This window comes from Lepidothrix coronata, unplaced genomic scaffold (genome assembly GCF_001604755.1).
Source record: "Lepidothrix coronata isolate B3197 unplaced genomic scaffold, Lepidothrix_coronata-1.0 Scaffold364, whole genome shotgun sequence".
NCBI lineage: Eukaryota > Metazoa > Chordata > Aves > Passeriformes > Pipridae > Lepidothrix > Lepidothrix coronata.
Window position 1 is genome coordinate 4,451 of NW_016690544.1, and position 21,307 is coordinate 25,757.

At 48.8% G+C, this 21,307-nt stretch overlaps 1 protein-coding gene across 1 annotated transcript in view; it reads right to left on the reverse strand.

Annotated features, from left to right (window-relative positions):
• Window positions 1-2,650: 2,650 nt before the first annotated feature.
• Window positions 2,651-21,307, reverse strand: part of ITSN1 (intersectin 1) — a 77,515-nt gene continuing 58,858 nt past the window's right edge. Inside the window, exons 26-36 of the mRNA XM_017838844.1 lie at window positions 14,640-14,761; window positions 13,640-13,746; window positions 12,391-12,574; window positions 11,669-11,767; window positions 10,676-10,843; window positions 8,880-9,092; window positions 8,246-8,367; window positions 6,527-6,609; window positions 6,347-6,430; window positions 5,754-5,927; window positions 2,651-4,701 (exon numbers count right to left, since the gene is read on the reverse strand). Coding sequence (XP_017694333.1) covers window positions 4,553-4,701; window positions 5,754-5,927; window positions 6,347-6,430; window positions 6,527-6,609; window positions 8,246-8,367; window positions 8,880-9,092; window positions 10,676-10,843; window positions 11,669-11,767; window positions 12,391-12,574; window positions 13,640-13,746; window positions 14,640-14,761 — 1,505 coding nt within the window. The 3' untranslated portion in view covers window positions 2,651-4,552. The remainder of the gene's footprint in view (window positions 4,702-5,753; window positions 5,928-6,346; window positions 6,431-6,526; window positions 6,610-8,245; window positions 8,368-8,879; window positions 9,093-10,675; window positions 10,844-11,668; window positions 11,768-12,390; window positions 12,575-13,639; window positions 13,747-14,639; window positions 14,762-21,307) is intronic.

Below are 21,307 nucleotides of genomic sequence, written 5' to 3' on the forward strand. Positions count from 1 at the left end.
CTGAGCTTGGAAGGACTCCCAGGGCTCACCCAGTCCAAGCCCTGGCCCTGCCCAGGACACCCCAACACTCCCCCCTGTCCCTCGGAGCGTTGTCCAAACCCTCCTGGAGCTCTGGCAGCCTTGGGGCCGTGCCCACTGCCCTGGGGAGCCTGGGCAGTGCCCACCACCCTCTGGGGGAAGAACCTTGTCCTGAGATCCACCCTGAGCCTGCCCTGTCCCAGCTCCAGCCCTTCCCTGGGTCCTGTCCCTGCTCCCAGCGAGCAGAGGTGAGGAATTGTATCAGAGAGAAAGTACCTTCCAAGAGAGAAACATTGGGAGGGTTTGTAAGTGAAAGACAAACCCCATCCACTCTGGGGCAACAAATCTCTTGGCAGTCCTGTGAGCCACACAAACCTCCACTCACTGCAGAAAGATCAAAGATGGTGTCATTTCTTTTTTAATTCCTGAATCTAATTTGAGATTTGGTCTTGTTTTGACTTTGACTTACCCTTCTAACCACAATTATTCTCACTAGCTGTTGTGAATGTGGGGTATGAACTGTGGTGGTGGTGCACCTCATTCATTTCTGTTTATTGATTGTTTTTCCTGCCCAGGTTATCATTTAGCTGCAGTGGCAGGTGCTGTGTGTGTCTCACTGGTAATAGGTGCTGCCTTGAAGTGTCTGCATGCAGGAGGTTATTTTCTTCAGGGCAAATCACTGCCACATGCCTTGGTATGTAATAATTCTCAGATCTAACCTTTCTGGGTGGGAGGAGGAAGTTTACCTCCTGGAATTTCTAATCCTGTGCATTATGTACAAGTTGTGTAAGAACACAGAATGTGTAATTTGCAGATTGTTTAATTCACCTCTGTCAAAGATAATCTTCAGGCTGCTAAGTCTTGTCTGATCTTAAGAACAAATATTCGGTCTTTCTGAAAACCATTTTTTTTCTCCTTCTGTGACAAGTTACCAACAGAGATAGAGCATCATCCCCCACTACTGAGTGCTTGTCAGGAATATTCTGCCCAGTTCTGGTCCTCACAGCACAGCAAAGATGTGGGCAGACTGGGGAGGGTCCAGAGCCTGGCCCTGGGGGTGAGCAAAGGGCTGGAGGACCTGCCCTGGGAGGAAAGACTGCAGGAGGAATTGGTCCACTGTTGGGAATGAAATAATCACTCTTTTTCTGTGACCAAGTGTTCTGGCACTTGAGGAAGCCAGTCCTGAGCCAGCTAATCTTTTATTTTCATAGGAGAGACTGAACTGCCACTAGATTTCAAGGAAAAATGTTCCTATCCATCTTTGCTTGCTTGTTTTATTTTTATAGCCTCCAATTTCTTTTACATTTGATTCTGTGGGGTTTTTCCAGCATAAATATTTTCCATTTTCTGCAAACATACCCAGAGCAGATTGGTCTCACCTTTTTCTGAGACTTTTTGCCTCGTTTCTATTCTTTGCTGTGTCGTTACCTTCACATCCCTGAAACTGCTGAACATGACTTTGCCAAGCAGTGTCTAAGGCTTATTTTTTTATTTATTGTCACCGTTTTCCCTCAATGCTTTGGATATTAAATAATCCTCCGAAGTGCAGGGGGAAAATGGGGCTTGGGATGTTAAAATTGCTTGAAATAGTAATTTCTAAAGGACAATAAAATTGATCAGGTAACTGCAAGAGCTCAGAGAGACTTGCAAGACTTGGCTCAGGTTTAAGATGTGTTTCTAAAATGAGCTTTTAGTCTTAGAAAGAGACCTCAGAAATCAGAACTAAATCATTACATACCTGACACTGCTTGGCACTATTGTCATTTTGTTTCTGTGGCTGCCCAGTGTGCCTGGATTTGTAGTGAAGGCTGTCGTNTGGGGGGGGGGTTTGGGGGTGCTGAGGGTGTGGGGAGCGGGTTTGGGGGTGCTGAGGGTGTGGGGAGCGGGTTTGGGGGTGCTGAGGGTGTGAGGAGCGGGTCTGGGGGTGCTGAGGGTGTGAGGAGCGGGTCTGGGGGTCCCGGGGTGTGGGGAGTGGGTTTGGGTGTCCCAGGGTGTGGGGAGTGGATTTTGGGGGTCTCGGGGTGTAGGGAGCAGGTCTGGAGGCTCTCAGCGTGTGGGAGCAGGTTTTGGGGCCCCGGGGTGTGGGGAGTGGATCTGGGGATCCTGAGGGTGTGGGGAGTGGGTCTGGGGGTCCCCGGGGCTCAGGGGAGCAGCCAGCTAAAAAATAAGAAGTAAAAAAAAACAGTTTAAAAACGCCTATTCCACAGACATCCTTCTCTCTAACCCAAACCAGTCCGGGAACCTGGGATTCCAGGACGCCCATGTCAGGGGTCACAGTCTGCAGAGAAGGAACCTTCCAGCTCCTTGGGGCTCCTTCCAAGAAACTGCCCAGGGTTTCTGCGTTACAGCCACGGGCTTTTTGTCCCGTTTGTCTAATCAGGTGTTGCTGTCATTGATGCTGGTGAAATGAACCCAGCAAAAAGTGATGCTGCTTTTGAAACCCTGAAATAAACGTTTACCATGTTGGCAGCTGAGTAAAATTAGGACAGCGATCAAAGGTTAGACAATGACATTTAATGTTACTCCAGTAATAGATTTTATCACTTTTTTTTTAATCCTACCACAACGATGTGTATTTTCATATACATTATATTTCATAAAATGTCTTGATATGGAATTAGGAAAGCATGGGTTTAGTACTATTTACATATTTTAATTGAAACAATTTTCTTAACAACATTGAAAAATAGAAACTTAAATTCTCTAAATCGTGTTTTCAGCCAGTTAGTGGTAAACAAATGCATGCCTAGGAAGTTACACTCCCTCTAAAACGTGGTCAGTTGAAAGTTTCTAACTAAAGTGTGTATCTCTGTTTTGTTTCAAAAAATACATAAGTATGTCTGTCATTTCTGATACAAAATTCTACACTATCTTCAATAAATAAATAATAAAGCGATTCTGAAAAGTATGAAATGTAAACTTTGTTGTCCCTCCAACATACTTTTTTTTTTTTTTCTTCCCATTGCTTGAAACATTACAGTGGTCTTTTAGGAAATTATAATACACAGACACTTCCCAGCACAGTTTACACTTATTACCATACGGATCTACCTACCTGTTATGGATATATCCTAATTTCCTAATGGAAACCAATAAGACTTGTAGTGCTAGAGAACACCACCAACACAGGAGAGGTGGGAACCAGGACTGAAGGACATGCAAGGAACACCAAAACCCAACAACAGGCTCCACGAGAACGTTCACATGCGAATGACACAGGCTGGCACCTCCCATCCGGAATGAAGTCCTTACAAAAATACCAGTGGATGCGTGGCAGGGCATGAACAGAATGAATCCAAGCAGAACAAAGAGGAATTTGACTCTCGGGGCTCTTTTCCCTCTCGAGTCCAGACTCAGCAAAGCCCTTACGCGGGTGCTCCGGGGACACCGGACGTAAGTGCCCGCTTGGAGCCGGGGCTTTGCCAAACAGGGATGTGGGCCTGGACGTGTGTGTCCATGGAGCCAATGGATAGGGAAGCCCTGGCGCTCCCCAGCGTGACAAGGCTTTGGGGTTCCCCACTCTGCACCGTCCCAAGCTCTGTCTCTGGTCACATCCAGCACAGCCACCAACCTCTGGGAGCTGCTGCCCCGCTCCCATCACACCTTGTCCCACACAGGTGAGCCCAACACAGGCCAGTACCTGGGCACCACTGATTGCTTTGAAACCACACTCTGCGGGGTGGGACTTCCCTTCCTGAGCTGGAGCCGTGATTGTTTTTTCTTCCCCACTGCAGGTGACAGATCACCCACCTGGGCAGCAGCAGTAAAGGAGTATCCAAGTGGTACAGCAGGACACACACAGCAGGGCTCTGTGCTTAACCCCTGGCTTCCTGTGCCAACATTTACAGTCCTGTGGACAACAGCAACTTCCAAAGGTATCGAGGGGGTGCACTCTTCTGGAGTGCAATTCATCTCTGTGCAGGAGGCCTGGACATCATTTATTTTCAGGGGCAATGCAAGTCATGAAGTGGTTTGTTAATAGAATCTTCTCTGTTTATAGATATAGACTATTTATTTTCTAAGTCTTTTCAGTACCATCATGAAGATCTTCAAAGATCTTCTTGCTGCGAAACTGCTCCTTCCATTCATGTCCCATTTACACCCCACTTTGCTGAGCAATAGGCACAGAATTCCTTCACGGGAAAACCCTGCAGAAAGCCTCCCAAACATCCCAGCATTGCCTTCTCCATGGAAATTCAAGAGTAGGGCAACTGGAGCAAGCACAGCCACCTCTGTGGTTTGCCAGCCGTTCCCACTGGAGCTACAAGGAACAACAGGGTTGTTTCATCCACCCAGGAGACCAACTCCAAGTTCCACATTGAGAGATTGAGGGAGATCTCCTCACTAAACCGGGATTCGTGTTTTCAGTGAGAATTATCAAGGCACAAAGATGCTCCTGTTTGCTTTGATAACCCTCGGAGGTGTGAAGGGCGAGCAGTGGTTTCCTGCCACACCAGCCAGGACTTTGTGACAGCTCCCGCAGACCCCGACGGGCCGCGGTGACCTCGACCGAACGCCAACGGCCCCTGCCCTCCTACGGCTCGTCGAAGAGCTGCAGGTCCAGCCGCACCACGATCTCTCCCGTCGGCACTTCGTGCAGGAGGAGACACTTCGTGACCGGTCCCTTTGAACCCTGATCCTTCTTGATGTCTGCCACACGGATCTCTGTTCTGCCCAGGAAGTCTGGAAGGCAAAAAGAGGGAGTGCTCAGGAACGGCACAACCGGGGTCTGCGGAAGGAACTAAACTTCCACCCCCCACGCAACAAAAGGAAGACACGAGTCTTCAGCCCGATTCTGGTTTTGCCCTTGTCAAGGGCCAAAGGCTGCCAAGCTGCACAGAGGAGGGTTTAGCCAGACCATGTTACACAGCAGCAGCATTCCAAGTAAATGTGTGGAAACCCCCCCTACGGAATTCATGGCTGCCTCAATCCAGTGACTTCTGGATTTTATGACATGTTAGAAAAAGGCCAAAAGCTGCTGCACAGTTAAACCCGAGTGTGAACCCTCTGGAGATGACAGAGCCAAGAAGTGCCTCACAGCAACAACAAGGTCACTGGGCCAAGTGGTGCTGGCCATGGCAGTGCCAGTCCTATCCAAACACTGCCTGGGAGATTATGGCTGCAAAATACACTCGCTGATGCTCCACCTGTTTATCCCAGGTTATGAAACTAGAATGAGAGAGGCTGTGGACTCCCCAACCCTGGAAGTGTCCAAGGCCAGGTTGGATGGGGCTTGGAGCAACCTGGGCTGGTGGAAGGTGTCCCTGCCCATGGCAGGGGGTGGAACTAGATGATCTTTAAGGTCCCTTCCAACCCAAACCATCCCATGATTCTACTGGGTTTGGAATCCTGCGTTCACCTTTGCCACTGTTCCTGCACATAACAGGAACTTGGAGGCATTTATCTTCCTCCTGCAGGAATCAATCTGTTTGCAAACAGCATCCAGAGTTTTTGGAGACTTAGCAGAGCTACAAATCACACTTTGGTTGTTGCCAAGTTGCACAAGAAAAGGAACTCCCAAAAACCAGAGAGAGATGGATTCTTTTTGCACTGATACCGGCACAACTGCACCAGGGAGCAAGGGTGAGCCATCTCCCAATATGCAAAGGGGTTCAAATCTGGGGTATCTTTAAAAACCATCTTTCAACCCAACCAATTCCTTATGATTTCTGTCAGCAGGAATGCACCTCCTCAAAGCAGGAGAATGGAAAATCCCTCTGGCAGCCCCTACGCACCATCCGGGGAGAACTGGTCCCGCTCGAACACCGTGATGCAGAGCACGTCCTGCTCCAGGTCCTTGATGAAGAACTGGCAGTTGGAATTCCACTTGGGGTTCAGGGTGTCCTGTATGGTCTTGGTGATGTGGCACTGGGAGCCCATGGTCACCTCGCAGTAGGGGTTACTCTTTCCTGGGACAAACAGAACAGTGTGATCCTCGTCCTCAATCTCCTTCCACTCCTACAGCCCTTGGGGTGGGAAAGACCTTGGCTTCACTGCCCTTGGGATGAACTCCATGAACATCACAATGAACACACTGCTCCGCAGGGGGGTGAGCACCTTCTGCTCCTCCCTGCAGGACTTTGTGCCTTGTGATCCCTTAGGATATGGCTGATGTGGTGGGAACCAAGTCAGCCTGAAACAAATGTCTGATGCGGGACAACTGCAGGACAACAGCCGAGCTGCACAAAGTCACTGCTGCATATTTTACCTTCGTTAGACCCACATCATTGGGCAAAGCCGTGTTTGGGACAGAACCTCCTCCAGAGCCAGGCTGACAAGTGGGAATGTCCCTCTGATGGAGCACGTTCTGAGAAAGCCCAGCACTCACCATGGGACCTGCAGGGTTTCAGCTCGATGCCTTCCACCACGTTCACCATCAGCCTCCCGATGCCTGTTGCCCTTTGCGAGCGAACTGCGGTGAAACAGGAGAGAGAGAAAAGTCATCAAAGGATTTTCCTGTCCATGGACTTCTCCACAAAAGATGAGACCCCCTCATCCTATGCTGTACCTAAGTAGGCCTTTTCCCTCTTCTTCTTTTCAGTCTCTATGTAAAGTTCTGAAGCAGCTTTGATCTTCTGAACCCAGGCAGTCCTTCAGAAGGAAAGGAGAAAACAAAGTTGCAAAATGCCATTTCCATTTTTCCCTGCCGGAGCACAGCAGGTAGAAAACTAAAGCTGTCCCTCCTTCCCAGCCAAGGCTCTGGCCCCACCCCAGCCTCTGCTGTCCCAGAGCTCTCTGCCTGGAAGAGATCTTCCTGGAATTTGTAGCGCCTGCTGAAACGGAACCATCCCAAGCCAGCAGATCCCACCACACAAAGAAAGCTCAAGAGAACCACAAGCAGGAGCTACTTGGCGAGAAACCAAAAGGCAGAAAGAACAGGTTTGCTTTCACCAAGCCCTTTGCTTTATTATAATGAACTTCTTGTAGCCAGTAGGTACAAGACACCTGGGTTGCAGAGGTGGCCCCTTACCTTGATCCCTGAGGTTTCATCCTAAAATCCTCTGGCCCTTGGGACATTTAAAACATAACTTGGGGGGTACACGGATGGTGAATGAACACAGTGTCTTATGGGCCCTTCTGGGGAATCATTTCATCCTTAAGAATCAGAATTACAGACTATCCTGAGTTGGACGGGACTGACAAGGATCACTGAGTCCAAGCCCTGTTCCCAACAATCACACCATGTGCCCGGAAGAGACTGAGTGGAAAGACTGACAAAGGAAAAGGGTGGCAGAAGGGCTCCCCAGGGACCCCAAGGGTTTAGAGGAATTGCTGTGACACACAAGGGAGCCCGAGACCTGAGCCAAGGAAACGTGGGGAAATCTCAAAGCTGTGGATCTGCTTCTGAACCCGGAATGAAGAGCTGCTGCTCCACAGGAGCACATGGTTTGGGTTGGGAGGGACCTTAAAGCCCATCCAGTCCCACCCCCTGCCATGGGCAGGGACACCTTCCACCAGCCCAGGGTGCTCCAAGCCCTGTCCAACCTGGCCTTGGACACTTCCAGGGATCCAGGGGCAGCCACAGCCTCAAGATGTTTCGTACATTTTGTGCCTGAGAATGTTTCAGGACCGGACATTTCTCAGCTGGCACAACCAACACAATGTCTGCACTGTGGGGAGGGCTTTGCTGCACTTCCAGCTTTCAGTTTTTAACAAAAGTTACCTTTCAAGACTTTACATTGGGGAAGAGAAACCTTTTCAGTATAAATCAGTGTAGGCTTCTCTCTGTAAGCTCACCAGAGATAAAACCCATCAGCTCAGGTTTTAAGGTTGCCTTTCCTTTGACTTTTCCAGTCTGAACTGAACGAGATAAACTCACTGGGTTTAGTTTGGTAGGTTTTGCTTCATATTCTAATTCTGACCTGTTCTTTGATCTCCTTCAACAGCCATATAAATGCTGTCACTGCACAGACACACAGCCGGTAACAGCAGAAGGCACAATTGCATCTTTTGGCTTCTTCACATTAACATAAAATGTTGTGAGATACGGCCTAAATATCCACCCTCCCAGATGTTTCATTCTTGCTGGAATTCAGGAAACATCACCATTTCTCCCTGCTTTTCATATACTGACTATCACCATATTCCCAAGAAGAGGGAATTTTCCAGTCTTGTAAAAGAAACTGCTTGGAGACTGCTCTGCAAGTTTCCATCATAACCATTCCCACCATCCACTTGCACCAGACTTCACAAACTCAGCCCCAACACGGCCTTTGGAGACTCTTACCTCTCATTAATGCTTTCAGCCCGCAGGGTGTAGACTCTGTCAATGTGGGAGATGTGGAAGATGGGCTCATCTCCAGAAGGGTCTGTGGGTAATTTTACCAGTACCTCGTTTAGAAAAATGGGCTGTAAAACATCAGGCAAAGCCAGAGTTGTACTGCACAACGTCTGAGCAGGCGCTTTCAACACACAGCAAGTTACAACAGGTTTAGCTGAGGTGCCTCTGCCCTTCTGCCTCCCATCTGTCTTCAGATTGGATAATGGGAAAATTTTAAAAATTGGCAAAGACAGAGGTGCCTCCAGAGCCTGGAAACACTTGTCCTGGAGGAAGCCAGCGGGCTCCTGGAGCTCAGCAATCCCTCCTTCCCCACAGAGAGCAGCGAACAGCGCTCTCCCCGTCGCTGCCTGATACAAAAGTGACCCTTTGCCGGAGAGTTCTGTCCAAGCAAAACTTCAAAAGCATGTTTTGTTTTCTCACTAAAGCAGACGAACTTTCTCCCCACCAGTCCCAGCAATGCCCAGAGTATTCCAAAGCTTTCAAAGCTCTTCTCTGGGACGGTCTTGCCCACACCCCCAGCTTGGAGCTGCTGCCCTGCACACGTGGCCTGTCACCGCCCCCATTCCAGAGAGGTACTTACAGTTTTGTACATTTTGTACTGCAGGTTAGACTTGGGGCTGAACACCTTGTCTGTGCCCGAGGAGCCAAGAGGTTTTATGATCTGAGTGAGGAGGAGGAAGTCGTTGAACAGAAAACCATAGAGCTCCTTGTTACTCTTGGCTTTATAGAGCTTCCCACTGTGCAGGAACTTGCGTGGTCCCAGGCAGTTTGTGACTGAGTTAAATACGAGTTGCTGCGAAAAGTAGAAGAAGAACAACAACGCACTGTATAAAGTGAAACAATCGGGGTCCCCCTGAAAGAGACCAGATACAGTTTTGAGTCCTGGGTTGGTCCTGAGCCGGCTCACAGGATGAGGAGCAGGACGAGCAGTGCAGGTCAGGAAAGGCTGCATGAAAAGTGACTTTAGGGCGGCCCATCATCACACAGGCACGGCCTGGGCACTCGGGGAGAAGCCAGAAGCATCTGTGCCCCCTCCCCACGCACATGCACCTCTGGGAGTGGAGCTGAGCCCACCAGGGCCTGTCCTGGAGGAGCAGCAGCACCTCTGCCAACGGCCTCTCTGGAGCCTGGGCTTCCTTCACAAGGTTTGCACTTCGAATTGTGCTTGAATTTCACCCCCCAAAGCACCCCAAAGGAATTCCAGGTAGCCCCAAACCCCGGGCAGCTGCTGACACTGGAAGGGGCAGAATCACAGCCCCACCCAGGGGTTGTTACCACATGAGCAGGGTGTGGCCCTTCCCTAAAGCGCCGTGTCCAGGTTTATTTTCACCAGGGGATGGTACAGTTCTTACCACCCTCCCTGACTGGGCAGCTGGATCAGGGCTGGCTCCTTTGACAGGTTGGAAACCCCTCAGAGAGAAACTGGGGAGGGCTGGATTGCTCCTTCCCCCCAGCTGAGGCTGCTGCTGCTGCAGTTACTGTGGCAGAAGCAGCCAGAGGGTCTTTCAGGTTACAGATTTGGTGCTCTAGGGCCAGACATCACCTACAGAAGAAAAAAGTAGCCACCTTCCTTCAGGCAGTGGTTGTCCCACAGCTGAATGTGTCTTTGACCCTTCTGACCTTGTCACACTCATCTTTCTCCCAAAACAGTCAGATTTCCTGAGGTGAAATACAATTTTTTTCTAGTTTGTAAACCAACCAGTGCTTGTTATTTTTTTACCTTCTAGAACTGACAACTTGGTGCATACTTTGAAAGTCAAGTTGTGATCTGTCTGCCTCTGTTATTGTCACCAACACAGGAAGGCCATCAAAACATGCCCCCTCATTTTGCAGGACATACAGGCACAATGTTTTCATTACAGTTTCTAGTGAAACTTAGCATGCTACCTGGAAAAATAACACGGAATGGGAGGCAGGGATTCTCTCTGTAAAGTCTCCAGAGAGACTTGATCAGTATTCTTGGGTTTTCAAACGTACACAAGGCTTTACCACAGAAAATCTGTTCTGTGATCACTTTTAAAGCATTCCAAAATGGTCAGGAATAGCTTTGGGATGGGACACAGCAGTTCCACAGCCACTGTGCTATAAAGAACTATAAAAGTGGAAAGTTGTGGTTGAAAACTGCAGCACTGAACCTGGGACTAGTCCAGAGCCAGGCAACTAAGCAGGATCTACCATGGGGAAGGCAAGAACACGAGCAGCAAAAAGGGTCACGTGCAGGAGTGAGAGGGAGACAAGGAAGGGGGAAAACAAAGCGCTGGGGATTGTGAGACTGGCTCAATCCCACTCTTTGCCCTGGATGCAGTGCCATGAGTGAGCTGTGGGTTATTCCCGGGGTTGCCCACGTGTGCAGGTCCCTGGGGAGCCCTGGTTTACCTCGGAGAGGCCCTCACACTGCACGTGGGCCTGGATCCACTCCAGCCTGTCCGAGTTCTCCTTCTCGCGCACGCCCTCGTTGACCTGGGAGCACAGCTCCTCGGCCTTCTCCAGGGCGTGCTTCAGGTGGCTGTGGTCAGGGTGGTTCTCAGGAGTGTTCTCTATTATCTGCAGAGACACAACACACATCATCAGGCTCCTCTGTCCCCTGCAGTCCAGCTGTATCTGTGCTGTCAGCCCCACGCTCCCTTCCTAGGGCTTTATTTCTGTCAGAGCCAGGCAATACCTTCCAAATATTTTCCCTTCTGGACAGATGTGAGAAATAGGAGACAAACACTATTTGGGAAGAGCTGGAATGAATCCCTGCCTGCACAGCCTTTGCATCAGGACACTGCTGACTCCTCTGACACAAGGACACACATTCCAGCCAAACACAGAAATAACGGCCACGACTCTCTAAGGAATCTCTTAAATGCCAACATCCAGTTTGTAGCCCTTTCCTTGGAAAGCCTTGGGCCAAGTTCAGTGGCATTATTTGGGATGGTCAGTGTTAGGCAGCAAATAAGAGTTAGGAAAGGGTTGTAAGTTATCCAGTAGTGTCAAAGGATGGGCACCTGCAGGAATTTGGCTTCCAGGCTTCCCCACCGTGACATTTCCCAGCCTATGGGGAGGGAATGACACTGTGGGAAAGGGAAATTTGAGCACAAGCTTGACTCCTGTTATCAGAATCTGAAGTTTTCCTTCAACATTCACTGCCTTGTGGGTCTTTGGGTGCAAGTCTCACCTCTGCTTCAAATGGAAACACCAAGTTGTGCTGAAGCCCAAGGAATTACCCCATTTTCTGTAGCTGGATCAAATACTAAAGGACACCCCCCCATTCCCCAGCACATCGGACATCCCACAGTGACAAAGCCCGACACGAACAGGGACACTCCCCTGTAATGAAGCTCTAAGCCAAGCAGCAGCAACCCCCCAGGTGTGCACAGGACGTACGTTTTTAATGATTAGTGGGTATCTGGTTACCCGTTGCATAGGCTTTAGCAGAAAACTGGAGAGTGGCATTCCTTTACAGCGAGGATCCATTGCCAACCTCTGAAACACCAGAGAGGTAAAACCTGGTTAGTCACGTGGTTTAAACCTGGCAAACGAGCTCCTCCAAGAATGGAAAAGGCAGTGAATGAGCACCAGTCCTCGGCTGAATCTGGGCTGAGCTCGCAGGACAGCACAGGGGAACTCCTTGTGCTTTTCCAACAGATCGTCACCTGCCTTGTCTGGGTAAGAATCCCAGAATCACCAAGGCTGGCAGAGCCCTTCAGGATCATCCAGTCCCACCCCAGCACCACCAGGATCATCCCTAACCCATGTCCCCAAGGGCCACATCCAGACACCTCAGGGACACTCCCAGACACAGGGACTCCACCACCTCCCTGGGACACTTATTCCAAGGCCTGACCGCTCCCTGTCAGGGGGTTGCAGAGCCAGAAGGTCCCCCCTGACCCTCCTTTTCTCCAGGCTGAGCCCCCCCAGCTCCCTCAGCCCCTCCTGCTGCTCCAGCCCCTTCCCAGCTCCGCTCCCTTCCCTGGACACGCTCCAGCCCCTCCATGTCCCTTCTCAAGCGAGGAGCCCAAAACTGAACCCCCCACTCCAGGCATGGCCTCGCTCAGCCAAAGGACAAGCTCCGTGTCCCGAATTCCCGGGGGTCCCCCCGCTCTTACTTTGACAAACTCCTTGAACTCGGGCACCTCGTCCGTCTTCTGCTGGATGAGGGCGGCCCCGTTGAGCTGGCAGCTGCAGAACCTGATGTAGGGCTGCATGTGGGGCAGCTGGGCCGTCAGGATGTCCCCGATCATCTTCACCGGCATCTTCTCCCCGGACATCTTCTTGCGCACCCGCAGGGCCCTGCAATGCCAGGTCAGAGCCGACATGAAAAGGAAGGTAATTTCCTTTTCTGTCGGTTTAGAAAGAGAGGGACAGAGGTGTGGGAGAGGGAGGGATAAAAACCATCGCTCTGAGCTCAAAGCTGCTTCTCCAGGTTTTAGCCTGGTTTCCTGAGGGAAGGAGGTTTATTGTCATTTGTTCTGTCGCTGCCATAACTCTTCAACTCGTGGGCCATTTTCAAAAGGTTTTACGAACAACAGGAGATATCACAGAGGTATAAAATCCCCACAAGTTCAGTGCAAATTAGCAGCTCCGTAGGGAAAAGAGGAACTTTACTAATCCTCCTGTTTATCAAGATCCAGGTTTAACTCCACCCTCGCTCAGTGTCTCCGGCAGTGACCAGGTGAGCAGCCTGCAAACCAGCCACAGCATTCCCTGTGTCCTGCTGGAGCAGAGGGATGGCTGAGGGAGGAACTGGATCCATCAGAGGCCACGAAGAATGAAGGGAGGGATAACAGTGGAGTCTCATGGCAGGGAGTTGGGGTTGCAGCAGCTGGAGCCTTTGGGAGGAAGGGTGGGGGGTCCTCTGGACACAAATCCATGGGGAACCAGGCTCTGGTGGTGCTGCTTGTGCTGTAACCCTACACTAATTAAAGGCCACACTAATTAATGGAATGCATCAGCCAGCTCGGAATAAGAGAGGCAGAGGCTGCTGTGCCTTGGTTTGCATCCATGGATAACAGGACTGGAAGTGGGTGTGGGCTGGGACAGAGGAGGGAAAAGTCTCTGACAGGGCTGGGGGAAGCCTTGGCAAATCCTGCTTTTCAGAGGAGAGCAGGGTCTGCCCTCTGGACAAGAAGAAAGTAAGTGCAAATATTTACTCAGCAAAGAACTGCTGTTTTTTTCCCAACAACAAAGTCACAGCAAACACTGTCCATATTTTGCTTTTTCTCCCAAGGAGAAACACGTGGCCCTTTTGGTTCTGATCTGTGTGCGTGGCAAATGTTTTCCTGCAGCTGAAAGGAGGAGCAGGGCAGAGGCCCAGGGTCCTGTCATTGCCAAGTATGGGGGGGGAACCCAACTTACTTCAGTAGTTTTATATTGCACATAATCAGCTCCTTCCAATTAACAAAAATCATGGCAACTTCTTTTTCTGTGAGCAGCTCAGATTCCAGGAGTGGCTTCTGGAAGATCTGTAGGGTCAGAAAATGAAGCTGTTTAGAATGTACATGTATGACCCAAGTGACTGAGGCTGATTTAGCCCATTTCCTTAGGGAGGAGGGGAGAAAACTTGCCCTCAGGGCAGCACTTGTCCCTCAGTGGGACAGAATTCCACCCTGCTCCATGTCCCAGACATCCACTGTGTTCCCTGAGAACAGCTGGGACTAAGGGGAGACCTCAGAGATGTGAGGGGCACGTGGCTTTAACAGGGAATACTCTGAGTTTGTGCTGCTGGTGGTGGTCATTCAGATCTGGAGGACCTGTTTGAAACTTGGGAATGTTAATTCTGATCTGGATAATCTGTTTGAAACTCGGGAATTTTAGAGAGAGGTCTCCTGCAGAAGATCTCAGGATTTCTTAGATAAAACACCTGAAATATGTTTTCCTGATTTCTCTCAAGGTGTTTCAGGTTTGCATATCTCCACCTCTTCTTCAAAACAGGGTTTTGCTTCCCTGTCAAAAGGATTGTCTGTGCTAATTCCATTTTTTCCTACATCAGGGATGTCCCTTGGAACACGTAAAGCAAACCACAGTAAGTGATAACTCAGGGCCACTGTGGGCGTGGAAAATGGGCTTCCTTTCAGGGCATCCATTTCAGTTTAAGGACTTGTACATGAAAAATCCACACTGAGAACCAGGAGCTTTGCTAAAATGACACTTCAAACATCAGCATTTTGGTGATGGTCACACCAGGGCTCAACACGAGCTGCACCTGCACACGTGGATCTCTAAATAAATAAATGTAATTGGCAGTCCAATACAGCTCATCCCAAGGAGGCCAAGCCTGGCAGGGACACACAGTAGTTTGGCACCATGAAATGTGGATTTGGTTCCAAAGGTGAGGGATTCAGGGGCTCTGCCTCACCTCTGTGACCAGCTGCAGGTCGGTGACGTAGTTCTCCTCGGTGACGATGAGCTCGTGGATGTAGCCCTGCCTCTTCCTCTCCGTGGGAGTCAGCATGTCCAGCAGATGCAGGTCTGCACACCCTGGAAAACACAACAGGATCCCAGGTTTTACTGCTGGTCACTGGCAAACTCCTCAGAGCTGGAGCAGGGACAGCACCACTGACCAGGAGCTGTGCCCGTCCCGGTCTCTCATTCCGGGGTAACCTCAGCGGTGCTTCCCCTCTCGGGGACTCACAGCATTGTTTGAACACCTTTCCTTAACAAAGGCCATCTCCAAGTGGGAACTTTTCCCTGGTGGCCAAGCTTTAAAGCCTCCCTCAGTGCCACCTGCCCATTCCCAGCCTCGCCATCCCCCTGAGCTGTGTCGTTCCACTGGAGCCCAAACCAACCCCACAGATGGCTGGGAACAAAAATGGGGGCAAAACCTTCCCGTGGTGGGAAGAAACTGCAGAGACATCCCAAGAGGGGAGAGGATTAGGGAAGAGCTGCAGTGACCACAACGCTCTGATGGCACTTTGGAGTGACACGTGAACCCTCAGCTCATGGACACTCTGAATTCCTGGGTCTCCTTTATCCTTCTAGTCAGGGAAATCCCACTCCAGAAGGTGCTGCAGAGCTTATTTACTTCTTCTCACTTAAAAATTGAATTAAAAAATTAATTAATTAAAAATTGCTTCCGAATATTTGAAGGACTGAATATTTGAAGACCCATGAAGGTCTTTGGAGACCCCTCAGATTTCCCAAATTTCCAGGCCAAGGCAAAGGGGTCGAGTTTGTTCTCCTTTAGAAGCACAGGAAAAGGTTGTCACTAAGAACTCACTTCCATCAGCTTTGTCCTTTAATTGTTGTAAATCACCTCCTGTCCAGATGGGAGAACTTTTGTACGAATTCCACAATCTCAAATTTTATTTTCTATTCCGAATTAGACAGAACATTTAATCCTTTTTTTTTCTGGAGGCCGTTACTTTTCAGGTGAGTTTAATGCAATTAATTCTTCTGAGACTGGAACACAGAATGTTGTCTTCCAGTTTTGACTAGTTTTACTACTTTTTGGCATAAAATACAACACATTTCAAAAAAAGCAACGGTGATTTCAAACAGGGGGGAAATATTTTGCTGTATAAATGATCTATTTCAACTATTTATACACCACCAAAATTCTCCAGTTTAATTCTTTCCCTCACCCCTCATCAAAGTCTGGAAAAATTCAGTATATTCCCCATGGAAACAAACTTTCCTTATGGACACATCAGACCCTGGACAACTCTTCCAGTTCTTTGCATACAAAGTTAATATTTAGGGAGTATTTCCTGCATTTTTAGCTTCCTGAATTAACTCAGGAGCTCAGACTGTGCCACTAAAAGGGTCCTCATGTATCTCCCTGATTTTCATGGAATGCCATCACCTGCTGCTTTAACTAATCCGTGCCCCTGAAAAGGGAATGAGAGATTTGACTTAAAAATTAACAAAAACACCCCAAAACTAAACCAGGCAAACCCAGAAAAGTAGATCCAGACACTCGGGGTTGTTTCCTCCCCGATTCTGAAGCTGGGGAGGGATCAGACTGGCAGCAGACACTGATAATGATCCCTTGGGATGCAGGACAATTGAAACTGAATTGAAACTTGGTTTGAAATGAAGAGCAGGTCTGGAACATTATCATTTTTATGCCAAAAGAAGCAAATTTTGGCCCATTGCAAAAGCCACAGATTTCACTTCTGTTCAGGAAATGTCTGATTTCAGAGCAGTTTCTTTGGTATCAGGTAAATCAGAGGTTTGAGGAGCAGAACCAGTTCTCCCCATGCATGGTTGGCTTCATGAAAAGTGAGCCAAGGGTTTGATTCTTTTTCCCTTCGGAATTTACTGTTCAAAGAATCCCATGACCTTGGCTTGAAGGGCTGTGTCCAACCAGCAGCCTGCAGAGGAGGCACTGACACCCTGAACAAGGAAATACTTCAGCAGCTCCTTTGACAGCTGGGATGCAAATGGACTGCTCTGAACTGCAACAAATGGTCTCCTCTTGAAAAACAAACATCTGGGGAAAATGGCCCAAATCTGAGCAGAATGTGCAGGACAGACTCTGCTGATGAAGGACTTTCTTCCTGAGGTGCACAAGTACTGAGATTTTTCTTGTCTTTGGAATAAAAACACTGAGGAAAAACTGGGTTCCTTTCCAAGTGGAAATGTCAGGGCTTATTTCTCATGGATGCCAAAGTACTTTCATGAACATCTGAATCCCACTAATCACAGAATCATGGAATGCTTTGGGTTGGAAGGGACCTTTAATATCACCCAGTTCCCACCCCCTGCCCTGGGCAGGGACACCTTCCACCAGCCCAGGGTGCTCCAAGCCCCATCCAGCCTGGCCTTGGACACTTCCAGGGATCCAGGGGCAGCCACAGCTTCTGTGGGCAGTTCTTTGCTACAATCAGAGTCAGGAAAGGCTGGGAAATGACAATGGATAACTTGGAATCACCAGCACAACTCCATCTGCACATTCCCCCCAGCCTGGCGGAATCACCCCCTCTGTAAGTGTTCAAAACATGGGGATGTGGCACTTGGGGATGTGGTCTGATGGTGGACATGGTGGGGGGGGTTGATGGTGGGACTGGATGTCATCCTAAAGGTCTTTTCCAACCTCAGGGATTCCATGATTCAATGTTTCTATTGAGCCCTTTCCAGAGTCTGCTTGGGGAGAATAAAATCCTCCGTGTGAGGGCACAGAAATACAACCCAGCAGAGTTAACCCGGCCCTGGCTTGGTGTCTAACACATCAGGTCACCTCTGAATTATGAGCCCTGAGCACTGATGGACAGAACCAGCAGATGAGCCACAAGCAGAGCCACAGATCCAGGGCCAAGGAACTGCCCAGGGCCAAGGAACTGCCCAGCCCAATTCTACGTGGTCTGCCACAACAATCAAGGGGCCATACAGGTTTTTCACTTGGGATCAGGAATGTGGGAGCTAAATCAAGTGTTCTCCGTGTTCCAACCCTTTATCAAACAATATTTTATTGGTTTTTCCCTTTCCTGGGCAGCCCTCCAGTCATTGCTGGGAGCAGGGACAGGACCCAGGGAAGGGCTGGAGCTGGGACAGGGCAGGCTCAGGGTGGATCTCAGGACAAGGTTCTTCCCCCAGAGGGTGGTTGGCACTGACCAGGCTCCCCAGGGCAGTGGGCACGGCCCCAAGGCTGCCAGAGCTCCAGGAGGGTTTGGACAACGCTCTGAGGGACAGGGGGGAGTGTTGGGGTGTTCTCAGCACTCCCTGCTCAGCTAAGGAGCAGTTTGTTATTTGCTGTTTGTGTCAATTCATCTGATTCAATAACATTTGAGGAGTATTGTCCCTGAAATTGGTGGAGTTGTCTAAAATAAAGTTTAAAATAAGGCTCTCATTGTCATCAGAGGAGACTGCACAGAAGCTGCTCTTTGCCCAGAAATCAAACAGCCAGAGCCAGCACAGAGCACCACAGAGGGCTTTGGAACCAGAGACCACAACCAGAATTAGTTATTTTGGGTCTGGTAGCACAATGTGTGCAGTGAGCTCACGGGGACAGCAAGTGATGCCACTGAAGCTCCAACAGGACCGAGGTTTAAATAAAACTGATCCCGAATATGAAGCAAAATGTTCTTGACAAACCCAGGTTTCAGACTCTGAGTTGTTTTGGACAGATTGAAAGTATTGAAAGAGATATGAACAAATTCCCTGAAAGAACACCCATGGGAATTTTTTCAGTTGAATACAGAGGGAATACAACAAAAACTGTGAAGAGCAAAATCCCCCAGCACTGGGAGTGGTCTGTAAATCCAGTCTCCTCTTCCCTCCAGGGGCAGCTCCTGCGCCCAGGACATGGCAGTGAATATAAAGAAGGAATTCACAGAATCCCAGGATGGTTTGGGTTGGAAGGGACCTTAAAGATCATCTCCAACCCCTTGGACACCTTCCACCAGCCCAGGTTGCTCCAAGCCCCATCCAACCTGACCTTGGACACTTTCAGGGCTCCAGGGGCAGCCACAGCTTCTCTGGACAATTACTTTCATACTCCCTTTCTCATAAAAAAAAATATATATATACACACAGAGAAAGAAAAATCCAGAAAGGGAAAGGAGTCAGTGCAGTCTCTTGTTCCCTAAGGCTCAGGGAATCCCTGACAGTGAGGAAGATGGAACACTCCCCTGCCAAGCTCTAAGAGCACACCTGGAACTGGAATCATGGAGGAACATTACAGGCATTCCAACAATGTCACTGTGAATCACAGCTGAGTATCTTTGGCTGGGACATGTTCAGTGAGGGGATTTCACACTCCTCTGCCTGAGGGGTCCTGGCACAACACAGCCCCGTGTCTCCTGTGCTTCAGGCTGGACACCAGGAGGAATTTCTCCATGGAAAGGGTGGTGAGGCCTTGGCAGGGGCTGCCCAGGGAGGTTTGGAGAGCCCAGCCCTGGAAGTGTCCCAGGAAGGCCTGGCCGTGGCACTCAGTGCTCTGGGCTGGGGGACAAGGTGGGGATGGGGCACAGGGGGGATCCATGGGCTGGGAGAAACCTGTTAAAAACATCCTCCTGCAGGAGATTGTAAGAGCTTTATTTTTCTTCTCACTTGAAGTAATGAGAAAGAAAAAAGCAGCACCTGAATCCCCCCCAGCTGAAGTATTGCAAATATTTCCCTACACATTCACTATATATTCACTCCATAGTCAATATATATTCACTATATTCAATGTACATTCACTGTATATTTCTGGGCTGAAGCCATAAAACCCAAAAAGCCCCTGAGGAGAAATGCTTTTAGTCAAGTGAATTTTTCAACCCCACAGCTCAGTGAGGGAAAACAGAGACATCCTGTCCTTCCAGTGACATTTAATGCACAAAATATCGACAGAGTGGGGTCCAATCTGGCTCCATCCTCCTCAGTGAGCAAAGCAACGGGCCCTGAAAATTCCAGGAATGAGCTGCTGTTCCATTTCTGCAGCATGATGGAGAAGAAGTGGGGGTTTTTTTATGGTAGAAATGAAAAATTTGTGCCTGTTAAATACTATCCTAAAAAAATTTGCGCCTAATAAACACTGTCCTAATGAAAAGTTTGTGTCTGTTAAATACTGCCCTGAAAAGGAGGAGGATCTGTGCAACTGTGCATGTTTTCAGAGTAAAACACAGAGCCCAAATCCAGGTGAACCCATGGGAAAACAAGGAAGGATATTTCATTTATCTACCTGCATAGTACAAAAAAAAAAAATAAAAATCAACGGATTTGTACCACGTAGAGACCCTGGAATAGGGAATCCCAGAATCCCAGGATCTCCTGAGCTGGAAGGGCCCCCAGGGATCATCGAGTCCAACCCCTGGCCCTGCCCAGGACACCCCAACAAACCCACCACGAGCACTAATGTTGCAGATAATGACCAGTCTGGTTAATTATATTTAAATAATACTCAAAGTGTCCCTGTGAAGCGAAAAGGGCTTTCCAGGCTGTTCTGGTGGTAAATCCATCCACGCTCCAATGCCCCGGGGTGGCCCCGGGGTGAGGCAGCAACGAGACAACAAACACGGGTGGGTCTGTCTTTTATACCAAGGATTTAATTCTCTATACATGGAACTAATTTTAAAGGCTGTATTACAGTTGTTAAAGCTGCAGGTTTTTATATATTTATATAATTTACATTCATAGTGATGAAATACTGAAGTGCAATTGAATGAGGAGCTTCACTTGTCCCTTGCACCGCAGGACGGGTCGGGAGGAGGGAGCTGGGAAGGGGTGGGAATGCTGCCAGCAGGGAGCTCAGGAATAAATGAAATACATAACCAGGGCATAACTAAATGGGAAATCATTAGTAAAGGGCTACATTGTGCTTGAGGCATTGGGAGGAGAGCACTGACAGCACCAGGAATTCCATCAGGAACTAACACGGCTTAGCTACAGCACATCTACAGCAACTCCACTGTAAGCTCCATTTAATATTAATTTGTATAAATTCCACAGTCTAAGTTTAAAAAAATGTAAACATTGGAAATTAATTGCAGGGAGATAGTTCTATACATTCTTTGTTGTCAGGAGAACGACTCGTTCGAAAGGTGTTGTTCCAGAGCAAAGCAAAACTGGGAAATCCAACGGCTCGGGAAACCAAGAGGTTCCTTCTCCACTCCCACAGGGACGAGCATCAGATCATTTCTGACACGAAAATGCAACAAACCAAACGGAGACAACACAAACCAGGGTGTTTTCTAACTGTTTGCAGCTACAAGTAATGTGCAAAATAAAATTAACACAACTGGGTGAAACATTTTGCAAGTTCGTCTCTCTTGCACCCGGGGGGAGTTTCCCCCCTCCACAATGGGTTACACACACTCAACAAGGAACACCTGATACAAACAGTACAATAACCACAACAAAACACCTGGCATTGGGCACATTGAACTCATTTTAACTCCTTCTGGTCTTTTGTCATTTAAAAAAAAAAAAAAAAAAAAAAAAAAAAAAAAAAAGAAAAAGAAAAAAAAAAAAGACATATTGACAACACTGGACAAGTGAACAATAAAAAAGAAAGATACATAAAGTCTCCAATTCATGGACATTTGGAACAATTTTAACAGCACATGCAGCATTCCTTGATAGTGGGTCTTTTTGCACAACCAA